A 12,630-nucleotide genomic window follows, 5' to 3' on the forward strand; every position below is an offset into this window, starting at 1 on the left:
GCGGTGGAATAACAGCTGCCTGTCGTAAGAGGCGACTAAAAGGGGCGCAGGAGCCCTTAACTTGAGAGCGTGGCTTGGCGACCACAGGGCCCTTAGCTGAGTGCCAGGCTCCTCACTTTCACGTGTCCTACCCGACCTCCCTTGGTCAACTCGTGTTCTTTTCCGATCCCGAGGGAATTAAAGCACTCGAAGCCCAGGGAGTATTTCATTTTCACGCTCTTCGTGACCCCAGACTTCCTTTTTCGAAGTGTCGGATCCCTTCCATTTTTCACTCTGAGGATTGTTGCCTAGTTGTACTTCCTCTTAAAACAATAATCACCACCATATTCCATAGACATTCAGGAAATTCATGATTTTCGTATTTCAGTTTTTTGCACATAGTAAAATTTGCCCAATATTGTTTAAAAGAATGTAGTATCCGATTTGGTGATGGTCCGCTTCTTTATCGAACCCCAAAGTAAATTCTGGCATTCCTGGAATCACGAAAGATGTGGCAACATAGTTGTTACTGCTCACTGAGGCAGATGTGACAACAGGGCTGGATTTCTCACTTTCAGAAATTCGTAGCTTGGAGACAATAAGAAACGTTTTCAGGTAGCCGATGGTTAGGCAGGCAGGGGGGAACAATGCCCTTCCTTCCTTTTTGTGGCCAAGGTTTCGGCCAGTTTATGGAACAACCGAGTGGCAGTACCGTACTAAATACTCCCCGTGTGCCCGGCTAACTGTGTGTTTCGTGCTGCTCAAGGCCTATCATACACTCTGGCTATTCATTTTCGGGAAAATTAATATCAATTCTATGAATTTTAGGTGCACATTACTAGCTTCACATAATTTTGCATTCCCCATCGTTTCTTTATTACGCATTTTTTGACTCTCTTTATTTCGTCCTGCAGAGACTTACAGCCATTGTAAACTTTGAATCATCCATTCCGCTGTGTTTGGGGGCCGTAGAATAACACCCGCCTGTGGTAAGAGGCGACTAAAAGGGGCCCCAGGGGCTCTTAACTTAGGAGCGCGGGTTGGCCATTAACGGGGCCTTTAGCTGAGTCCTGACATTGCTTCCACTTACTTGTGCCAGGCTCCTCACTTTCATCTATCCTATCCGACCTTCCTTAATCAACTCTTGTTCTTTTCCGACCGTGGACGGTATTAGGTTTGAGAATACTAAGGACTTTTTAATTTTCACGCCCTTCGTGGCCCTCGTCTTCCTTTAGCCGACACCTTCATTTTTCGAAGTATTGGATCCCTTCCGTTTTTCCTCTCTGATTATATTGTTATATAGAGGATTGTTGCCCAGCTAAAACAATCACCACCACCACCGTCGTTGGTGGACTTGGCAATGCCGATCAGGGTTGGTGTTTCCCTTCGGACTCAGCGCCTGAAGGGGAGCAGAACCAGTACCTCACCTAGGCGGCTTTATGTGCTAGGCTCCTCACTTTTATCTATTCTATCCGACCTCGTGTGGTCAACACTTGTTCTTTACTGTCCCCGACGCTATTAAGCAGACCCTACACGGTCAATAAAACTGTCAGCACCGAAAAATACTGACAGTAATACTGATCGCGTGTGGACTGGAATGATGGAATTAAGGCCAGTACTGAGCGTCAGTACTGTAGAGTGGTGGGGATACTGACCGTGTGAGTGCGCTTGTCATTATCAACGGAGCAGCGGTGGACGACAAATGCGTTTCTCAGCAAGGCCAAGTAGAGGTGCTTGTGGAACCGTCAAGTAGGCCTATTGCAAAAGTTTATCGAGCTATATGAAACGCTGTCAGAATAAACGTAACACAATACTTTACATGTTTCCACAACTGCTGTACTGATGGAAACGGGTGACATTATAGAGGAAAACTTTAAATCTTCAACATTTATACCAGTTGCAAGATACCTCACTGTCACCGATAAACAGTACCGCATGTTTGTATTTTGCCTTATTACAAAACGCTCTACCATTCGTAGTAATTTCGCAAAAGTACCCTCACGCATTCGGAGATAGTTCTGATAATCTTCTGCTTCGGTATATTGTGTTTCCCTCAACACCTCATATGAGAATACTCTTCTCTTTTCCTAAGCCAATCTTTAAACCATCGTTTACGTTTAAACTGCGTTTCGTGCAGTACTAATATGATAGCTACAAAATGCCCGTCTTTTACGATCCATTTTGATAGAATAACACAATTGCCTGTTATAAATCTCATTCCGTAGTGATGGTCATTGACTTTATTTGTAAAGTGAGAATACCGCAATGGTAAGCTAGTGCACTGGTACTGACCAAAATATTGACAGTAATAATGATCGTGTAATGTCGCTACAATATTGATGCGTACTGTCACTATTATTGACTCAGTATTACTGATCAGTATTACTGACCGTGTAGGGTCTGCTTTAGGTTTCCGAGGGCTAGGGAGTTTTTCATTTTCACGTCCTCCGTGGCTCTTGTCTTCCTTTAACCGATACCTTCATTCTTCGAAGTGTCGGATTCCTTCCATTTTTCTCTCTGATTAGTGTCATATAGAGGATGATTGGCTAGTTGTACTTCCTCTTAAAACAATAATCATCACCACCATTCACTTGCTATGGAAGGGACAGGCAACGAAGGAAGCAGTCGTGGCCTTAAGTTAGGTGCCATCGTGGCATTTGCCTGGAGTAGAAGTGGGTAACCACGGAAACATCTTCGAGGGCGGTCCTCCGGGGGTGCCAGCTAATCACACTAACCACTACACGCAGAGCGGACAATGAACACTTATTAATAATAATACAGCATTTAGAAAGAAATAAAATACCAGAAGAGGAAACTGTAGAAAGAGAGATTTTTAAAAAGAAAGTTTTTTAGGAATGAGTGTATTCTAAGGAAGAATTGGTCTGAGAGAAGAATAAAGCAATGAAAGGAATAGAGTAAACAACAAGGAAGGATAAAGTGGTCCATAGCAGGCCTCGTCGTAAAGAAGTTTTTACGTCCCACTAACTACTTTTGTGAGACACCGACGTGCCGGAATTTAGTCCAGCAGGAGTTCTTTTTACGTAGGAGTAGGTGTACCGACACGAGGATGATGTATTTGAGCACCTTCAAATACCACCGGACTGAGCCAGGGCCAGCGCTTATAAAAACTTACAGCTCGTGCTTTAACATGTATGAGATAAATAAAACGTAACTTGGGTTTCAAACAATGCGTGCCATGCACAGTTTTAAATAGAACAATACGTTATCTCTGTATGGTAAAACGCATCAAATATAAACGATTATACAAAGTTTCAGTGTGCAATTTTTCGACACAGGTAATATTAAAGGACACATTTGACATTTTGTGCTCTGATTCGTTAAATATTTTCAGGCTACTGCATACTGATCAGGCAATACTGTGTATAGCCTATTGTACAATCCACAACAAAATATCTTTGAGGCTTAAATGTACAGACAGAATTTTAATTTTATTCATGCAGATGCTTCTCAAGCATTAAGCGATTGATGTACTTACATGAAGAAGAGTCCTCTTTTGCAGCCGAACATCTGATTGTAGAGCACCCAGGGTTCTGGCAGGACGTGTGTAGGGTATTTCCCTTCCAAAGAAAAAAGTCTTCGCATCTCGTCGGCATTAGCTACGAACACGGCGTCCACCGTACCAATTGTATCCCTGAAGACCGGGCCGAGCTGTTTGTGTCTCATGTCAATGTACTCGTGCACTTTGGGGGCGGATCCCGCCGCTATTAAGGCCAACGTGGTCCCCACGAGGGGTAGCCCCCTAGGGGACGGCATCTTGATGTTGACGGCACGCCTCCACATGACGGACTGGTCGCACTCGCTCGTGTTCCTGTGGCTGGCGCAGCTAGCACTCCTGTCCACTACTACGTGTACTACACCACACAGCACTTCATTCAAGCTACAGGCTTACACAATCACTCGCATGGACACTGTTTTCTGAGGCAATGCCTTTGATTTCCTACTAGTCGAAGAATTGTATCCAGCTTTTAACATGTCATCCTCCTGTGGGTGGGGGCGATAGAAAAACACCCACGGTATCCCCTCCCTGTCGTAAGAGGCCCCAGAGTGTGGGCTGGCTGGCATTGCTTACATTTACTTGTGCCAGACTCCTCACTTTCATTTGTCCTCAACTCTTGTTCTTTTCCGACCCCGAGTCCTTCATTTTCACCCTCTCCGCTGCCCTTGTCTTTCGGATCCCTTCCATTTTCCCCCTCTGTAGAGGATGATTGTACTTCCTGTAGCACGAACATTAGCGTCATCTTCTCATTGCGCGCTTTCTTCCTGTGCTGGTGGTGATTATTGTTTTAGCTAGGCAACCAACCTCTATATAACTGTAATCAGAGAGAAAAATGGAAGGGATCCGACACTTCGAGAAATGAAGGTATTGGTCAAAGAAAGAGAAGGGTCTCGATTGCTGTAATACCGTAGGGGTCGGAAAAGAACAAGAGTTGACCAGGTGAAGTCGGATAGGAGGAGCCTGACACAAGTAATTGGAAACAATGCACAACTCAGCTGAGGGCCCCGTGATCACCAACCCAAGTTGAAAGCCCCTGGGCTCTTTTTAGTCGCCTGTTACGACAGGCAGTGGATACCGTGGGTGTTATTCTACCGCCCCCACCCACAGCGGGACGAGGAGCTTGAGAAAATCTCGTCCGTTCTATTCCTCAGTCCAGAATTAAAACCCTTGAAGTTTTCTGAAAACGTAGCCCAGGTTCTTGGAATAACAGAAAGGCACGCTACCTACTCACCACAGGGCTGCCTACTAATAATAATAATAATAATAATAATAATAATAATAATAATAATAATAATAATAATAATAAAACGAACTTTCACACTTCAGCAATGAAACCCTTTATAGTAAATCAGAAAGGATTTCTGACACAATAAGGAAAAGGAGAATTGACTTCTATGGACACATCCTAAGAATGGGCCCGAAAAGGATAACTAAAAGAATCTTCGACTATTTCCGTAATAAGAAAACCAAGTCGAACTGGTTTAAGGAAACTGAGAAGGACCTGCGAGAATTCCAAATTACAGAAGAGATGCTTGTAGATGAATCTGCGAAGAAAATAACCAAAGATAAAATAAAAAGGTTTCAGGAGAGGGTGAAGCCCAAACGACTATACAGAATTTGTGAAGAAGAGAAGAAGGGAAGTTCTGAAAGGAGGACAGGAAAACACGACTCGCTAACCATTGATAGATCTATCGTACCCCAAAGAGGATGGGACGGACAAGAAGAAGAAGAAGAAGAAGAAGAAGAAGAAGAAGAAGAAATAATTGCATATCTCACTAACTACTTTTGACGGTTTTCGGAGACGCCGAGGTGCTGGAATTTTGTCCCGCAGCGCTTCTTTTACGTGCCAGTGAATCTACCGACACGAGGCTGATAGCACCTTCAAATACCACCGGACTAAGCCAGGATCGTCCCTGCCAAGTTGGGGTCAGAAGGCCGGCGCCTCAATATTCTGAGACACTGAGCCTACAATAATAATAATAATAATAATAATAATAATAATAATAATAATAATAATAATAATAATAATAATAATAATAATAATAATAATAATAATATATCATAGTCCTTTTGTGAATAATCAGCGCAGTAGCCGGTCGGGACGGAGATTTTAACTGCGTTTGATTGATTCCTTTTTTCGAGGAATGGGATTTGCGTTCTTCTTAGTACGCGCTTATTTATTTTACACGTAAGAAATCACAGTAACAACTCTTGACGTCACGGGCGCTATCTGGACGTAAAACTAGGCCACGTTCACACGTATTGTTTTAAGAGGAAGTACAACTAGGCAACCATCCTCTATATAACACTAATCAGAGAGAAAACATATAAGGGGTCCGACACTTCGAAAAATGAAGGTATCGGCCAAAGAAAGGCAAGGGCCACGAAGGGCGTGAAAATGAAAGACTCCCTAGCCCTCGCAAACCTAATAGCGTCGGGGTCGGAAAAGAACAAGAGTTGACCAAGGGAGGTCGGATAGGATAGATGAAAGTAAGGAGCCTGGCACAAGTAAGTGGAAGCAATGCCAGGACTCAGCTAAGGGCCCCGTGGTCGCCAACCCAAGCTCCAAAGTTCAGAGCCCCTGGGGCCCCTTTTAGTCGCCTCTTACGACGGGCAGGGGATACCATGGGTGTTATTCTACCGCCCCCACCCACAGGGGGTCGTACGACGTAAAGCCACTAGCAAAAAAAAAAAAAATAACAACACCGAAAATCGAGTTCCATTTACCCCAGAAAGTCCTTGTAAACCACGTTTGTGTATTGCCTTTAAGGGCTAAGAGGACCATACGACACAGAACTGTACTCGTGAGAAACAGTCTTCTCCCAAGCCTAAAAAAAAAAAAAAACAGGTTTCTTTAATTTTGAAGTAGATTCCAAATACCGATTTTCACGTCTGTAACATCTCAGTTTTTTAGATATAAGTATCCTCGTAAAAATATTTAACTTCTTCACTTCTTTCCACCGCCGTGCTGGGTGGCTCAGACGGTCGAGGTGCTGGCCTTCTGACCCCAACTTGGCAGGTTCGATCCTGGTTCAGTCCGGTGGTACTTGAAGGTGCTCAAATACGCCAGCCCCAAGTCGGTAGATTTACTAGCATGTTAAAGAACTCCTGCGGGGCTAAATTCCGTCACCTCTGCGTCTCTAAAAACCATAAAAGTAGTTAGTGGGACGTAAAGTCAATAACATTGTACCGGGAGGTACACCTCAACGCCGCGCATTCAAAATTAGCGCCTAAATGAACTCTTCTATTGGTCAGACAGTGAAACTGATAACACAACAAGTTGGAACCTTAATCAGAAGATGTCACCACTTAAAAATTAAGTAATTGTTTTGTTGTGAAGTTGCCTAAACTGACTGAATTTCTCCTTGTTTTGTTCGGATATACATCAAGAAGTTTGAATAGTTTTCTACAGATCACACCACTAAAAATTATGATCATGCACTCTAGTGCAAAGTGAAAGAACTTATAATTTAAAGAAGTTTTGTATTTCTAGGGTGTCCCTAACTGATCTCTGTTCATTTATTTTTGGGTTGGCACATCTTCCTTTTCTTTCCGCCAGTTTTGAAACTAGCCAATAAGGAATTTTTGTAATAAATTTTCAATCAATCCCGCATTTCTTGTTCACTTTGTGTTAGCCAATAAAAATTTAAGAGGGTGTGTCCTGATTAGTCTTGAATGATCTCGAACCTTCCCTGAGGGTATATATATATATAAACTGCGGTTTTTCATGTTTCCTGGCCAATTGATCGTCGTCTATCTGAGTGTGTGTGTTTAAGCAGGAGACGGGCGGCCTCTTTCGTCGGCAGCCAGAACATCTACAAGGTAATGGCCACATAATTCCATCTTTCTTGCTGTAGCCGCAAATTATTCCGAGGGGAAGGTCCGAATCTTTACTATGTAACCTTTTCTAAAATTTAACTTTTCTTTCCGCTAATGTAAAAACTTCATAAAATCTTTAACTGTAAACCGGGGATAGAGAGCGAGTTACCCTCTAGAGCTCCCCTTCATCTTTGGTTTGAGGTGACTTCGATTTGCAACGGTTTTCTTCCTGTAATGTGTTAAAGCGATTTCTATGCGAGCCACCTCAGTAGTGTGGGAATAGCTCCTGCTTCATCGGCCGAGAGCCTTATAGGTTAATATTTCATTATCTGGAGCGCAGTATTCGCCTCCATTCAGTTTGTGTTTCGGGCTGTTTACTTAACCTTTTCTTTTTCACAAAGTCCCTATAGGTTGGGTACTAGATACCCCTGTTTCAAATTATAGTTGGGTCATGGAAGGCCGAAAAGTGTAAAATTTTGATGATTGCCTTGAGTGGGCCGTAAGAAGCTGAGAGCCTGTTTGCTCTTTTTCAAAATTCTGTAATTTTAAAGGGTGCCTCTGGAAGGCTTGACATTGTAATTGAGGGGGCAAGTGCTCTTGAATTAAGGGGATTTCTGCCCTTGGATAAATGATTCCTTAGTTTGAATTAAAGTTTTGGTAAACTGAATCCGGTATCTCTGACATTGTAAAATAGGGGCTTGAAGCCCAAAATTGTTAAAGTTCTGAATCTTGGAGTTTCCTAGTCTTGTTTCAAGATTACTTTGTACCTGATATATTGTTATGTTCATTCAGTGAAAAATATTGTTAAGTTTGTTTTTGAAGTTTTAACTCAACTTTGATATTGTAGATAGACCCATTCACCCCGGCACCTTCTTTAACCTCTTTCTGCTCCACGGGTAACCCCGTAACAAACATTATTATTACCTTCTTTCCACCCCCCCCCCCTCTTAAGTGGACTTTCCGAAAACAAAAAGTACGTTTTTCTTTATTTTTAAAGGAGATTCCAAATACGAGTTTTCACGTCTGTAACATCTTCAGTTTTCGAGATTTATAAGTATCTTCATACAAAGAATTCAACTCCTTTTTTGCCCCACCCCGCCCCCCACCGTTAAGTTGATTTCCCCCCCCCAAAAAATGTGCGTGTTTCTTTAATTTTAAAGAAGATTCAGATTACCAATTTTCACGTCTGCAACATGTGAAGTTTCTGAGATATACTGTAGATATAATATTTTTTGAAATTCACCCTCTTTGTCACATCTGTTCACTCCCATTAATTGGATTTTCCGAAAACAAAAAGGACGTGTTTATTTATTTATAAAGGTGATTCTAAATACAAATTTTCATGTCTGTGACATTTTCAGTTTTTCAGATATAAGTATCCTCATTAAAGGTATTCAACCCATTTTAGCATTTTTCACCCCTCTCCCCAAAGAGGATTTTCCGAAAACAAGTAATGCGTGTTTCTTTATTTTTAAAGCGGATTCCAAATACCAATTTTCACGTCTGTAAACTGTTAAGTTTTTGAGATACAGATACACTCATTTTTAAAATTCACCCCGTTAGCGGCGGATTATCCAAAAATCCTTCCTTTGTGAGCACCTACATTCTAATATAAATGTAGCACCAAAATTCCATTTCTTTATGTCGGGTAGTTTTGGCTCGGTGATGAATCTGTTAGCCAGTCGGTCAGTCAGTCAGTCAGTCAGTCAATCAGGACATGTCATTTTATACACAGTTCAAGAAAATTAGGGGAACGTGTTTTGTAACGTCTCGTATATGAACGTTAATTTGGTAGATGGGGTTCCAATGGTCGTACAGCAAACCTTGAGACCTTAGCTACTCAGGGTATGTCAAATCGAAGTTATACTCCATCTGTAGGTGCAGCCATGCATTTAACCGCCAGGTGACCCCTCAAAACAAAGTGAATAGCGGAGTCTGTGAGTCGTTGTGAGTTACACAGACTACTGCGGCCATTTGAACACGTTGTACGTAAATCAGCACATCCCATGAGACATCTTAAGGATGTTCAAGTCGCAAGGGCCGTCATTTTCATCCAGGGAGGATGGACTTCTCGTCGTGTTGCTGTGGATCTCAATGTCTCTCCGTCAGTTATTCACCGCTTGTGGAATCGCTATAATGAGACAGGCCAGCTCACAAGGAGGGTTGGACAAGGTCGTGGACGCATGACAACCCCACAGGATGACCGATATCTGACCATCTGTGCGATGTGCAGTAACTGTCATAGAACTGCAAGAGGGTCACTGGAGTCACGGTGTCTGACCAGACAGTAAGGAACAGGTTAAGAGAAGTGTCCTTACGACCCAGACGTCCTGTTCGAGTGCTCCGTTTAACGCAGCAACATCGCGCAGCTCGCCTTCTGTTAGCCCCTACCCACGTCAACTGACAACTTCGCCAGTGGAGACCTGTGTGTTCACATAAGAGTCCAGATTTCCCTGACACAGCGTGATGGACGTCAACGTGTATGGAGACGTTGTGGTGAGCAGTACATGCCAAATGTTGACCAGGAAGGCGACCGATTCGGACAAGGTTCTGTGATGATGTGGGCTCGCCGTACGGATCTTGTCGTCAGTGGTAATCCTACCGCTGCGAGGTACATCGAGCAGATACTGGTACAGCATGTGTTGGTTGCTGCATACGGTGTTGGCCCTAAATTCGTATTCATTCGTATTGATATTCGTATTCGTATTCATGCACGACAATGCCAGGGCTCATGTAGCACGCATCACCAGAGCTGTATTGCGAGAACTGGACATTCAAGAGATGGAATGGCGAGCAGTGAGTCCCGAACTTAATCCCATCGAGGATGTGTGGGATAGGCTTGACAGAAGTGTTCCACCACAGAGTCTCCAAGACCTCGAACAGGCTCTCAGTGAAGAATGGGACCTGATACCGTCGACTTACACGGAGCATACCACGTAGGTGCCAAGCTGTGATCAATGCTCGTGGAGGACATACACCATACTGAAGCTCTTCAGCTGTGATAAAAATCCACCCTGGAGGACTGTTATCACTTTGTTTTCGCACCTATTTGGACATTTCCGTTTGTGTTCTGAAATGAACGCCAATCTATCGATGTTCTTTTGTATACTTCAACGGTAAAGAATAAGGTTGAGTTGGTAGTATACCGGGGTGTGAGGTAGGTATTGTTTTTTGGAGCATGGCATACGTTCAAAAACATGTTCCCCTAATTTTTTTGAACTGTGTGTATATAGATTATTGCCGGGCTGAATGGCTCAGACGGTTGAGGCGCTGGCTTTCGACCGCAATTTGGCATTTTCGATCCTTCCTCAGTCCGATGGTATTTGAAGGTCAGCCTCGTGTCTAGAGACGGTCGATAAATCACACCGATATATCATATACGCCGTGAAGGACGTATCTGTGACAAAATATCGTTTAAGTTGTGTACTTGGATCACGTTCACAGGGGTATGTTATCTGCTGTAACTCAAGGTCTATACCACTTACCTACGGCGATATTAAAGGCGTTTGCCATAGTGTATTTATGAGCACAGTAGAGAGACCCACTATGTCATACGAACAGGTCAGTCCTCGGCTGGCAAATGAAGCATGTTTGAATATATAATACTTTTTCGAGAAGCACTTGTCCCATTTTCAAAATAATGTTTGTAGATTTAAGGCTATGTGTACAAACTAGTGTGGTACCGTTTAAAAAAACCGAAGTTAGTATCATGATCCCAGAAAATATTAACGTCATGACACATATTGGCCCTTTGGTAACATTACTGAAAGTCAATATCTTTAACCGATCACGATTTGCTGAATAACCTTACAAATGGGAGGAATATTTGTATTAAATTCATAAATGTATTATTTTTAATCATTTTATTTTTAAAGCTACATTAAATACTGTAAACAGTTGGTATCCCGGAGACACGACAGGACACGACACGACGTTCCGTTTGTTAAAGTATTGCGCATCATGTCAACAACTTTTTCCCAATGCATTATTACAACTTCAAAATATAAATTGAATATTATTTTTCCCACTTCTAATGTCCTGAATCTTCCGAAAAATACTACCCGACATTCTCAAGTAGAAGTGTTTCCATACTGGCCGCTCGTGACGATAATCAAATGCTCGTGCTTGCTGAGCCTCAATCAGATATAAGTCAGATATTCTTGTGTCACAGATATTCTGAAATATCATTTAAGCCCATCTCTACGCATGTCGGTAGATTTACTGGCAAGTAAAATAACTCATCCGGGACAAAATTCTGGCACCTCGGCGTCCGAAAATCGTATAAGTAGTTAGTGGGATGTAAAAATATTATTATTATTATTATTATTATTATTATTATTATTATTATTATTATTATTATTATTATTATTATTATTATTATTATTATTATTATTGATTCGTTATGCCCAAGTATGGAGCGCGTTTGAAGTTATTAGCACTTCTCTTCCCAACATCTGCTCATCCTCTCGCTGTGTTCCTTGTTCAGTCCATCCTGTGTTTAGCCGGTTGGGTTTTACAGAAAATTTGTGTTTGTGAATTAAAGTTCTGAATTTTATTCTATCTTGAATGCTTCCTTCATTTAGGTCTTCACTGATTTGTTTTATTTCACAAAGACAAACGCGGGATGTGAGTTATTAAACCTGATACCTATTCACTACGTATTTTTTCTTTGCGATTTGCTTTACGTCGCACCGACACTGAAAGGTCTTATGGCGACGATGGGATAGGAAAGGGCTAGGAATGGGACGAAATTGACTGTAGACTTCATTAAAGTACAGCCCCAGCATTTGCTTGGTCTGAAAATGGGAAAGCACGGAAAAGTACCTTCAGTGCTGGCGCCAGTGAGGTTCGAATTATTCACTACTTATCTCAAGTGTAACATTTCTTCTTCTTCTGTTTGGGGTACGATAGATCAATTAATTGTTAGTGAGTCGTGTTTTCCTCTCCTCCCAGTACTTTTTTTACCCTTTCTGATCTTGCCTTCCTCTCTTCTTCACAAATTCTGTATAGTCGTTTGGGCTTCACCTTATCCTGAAACCTCTTTATTTTATCTTCGGTTATTTTCTTCGCACACCCATCTACAAGCATCTCTTCTGTAATTTGGAACGCTCGTAGGTCCTTTTCAGTTCCCTTAAACCACCTCGGCTCGGTTTTCTTCTTATTATTTTATTATTTTTTTTTTTTACAAGCGAATGGACCACTAAGGATCACGCTACAACTTCATTTCTTTCTCTTCGTGCGGAGTTTTCTCTGTGTCCAATACTCCTTCATACATTCGCTGGCCTGCTTCCGTTGTTCATCTGTCCATGCTCTTC

At 42.2% G+C, this 12,630-nt stretch overlaps 1 protein-coding gene across 1 annotated transcript in view; it reads right to left on the reverse strand.

Moving 5' to 3' along the window:
• Nucleotides 1-3,882, reverse strand: part of sad (Cytochrome P450 family protein sad) — a 70,688-nt gene extending 66,806 nt beyond the window's left edge. Inside the window, exon 1 of the mRNA XM_067155105.2 lies at nucleotides 3,476-3,882. Within this exon, the coding sequence (XP_067011206.2) occupies nucleotides 3,476-3,780 (305 nt within the window). The 5' untranslated portion in view covers nucleotides 3,781-3,882. The remainder of the gene's footprint in view (nucleotides 1-3,475) is intronic.
• Between the last annotated feature and the right edge of the window lie 8,748 nt (nucleotides 3,883-12,630).

Source organism: Anabrus simplex, chromosome 10 (genome assembly GCF_040414725.1).
Source record: "Anabrus simplex isolate iqAnaSimp1 chromosome 10, ASM4041472v1, whole genome shotgun sequence".
NCBI lineage: Eukaryota > Metazoa > Arthropoda > Insecta > Orthoptera > Tettigoniidae > Anabrus > Anabrus simplex.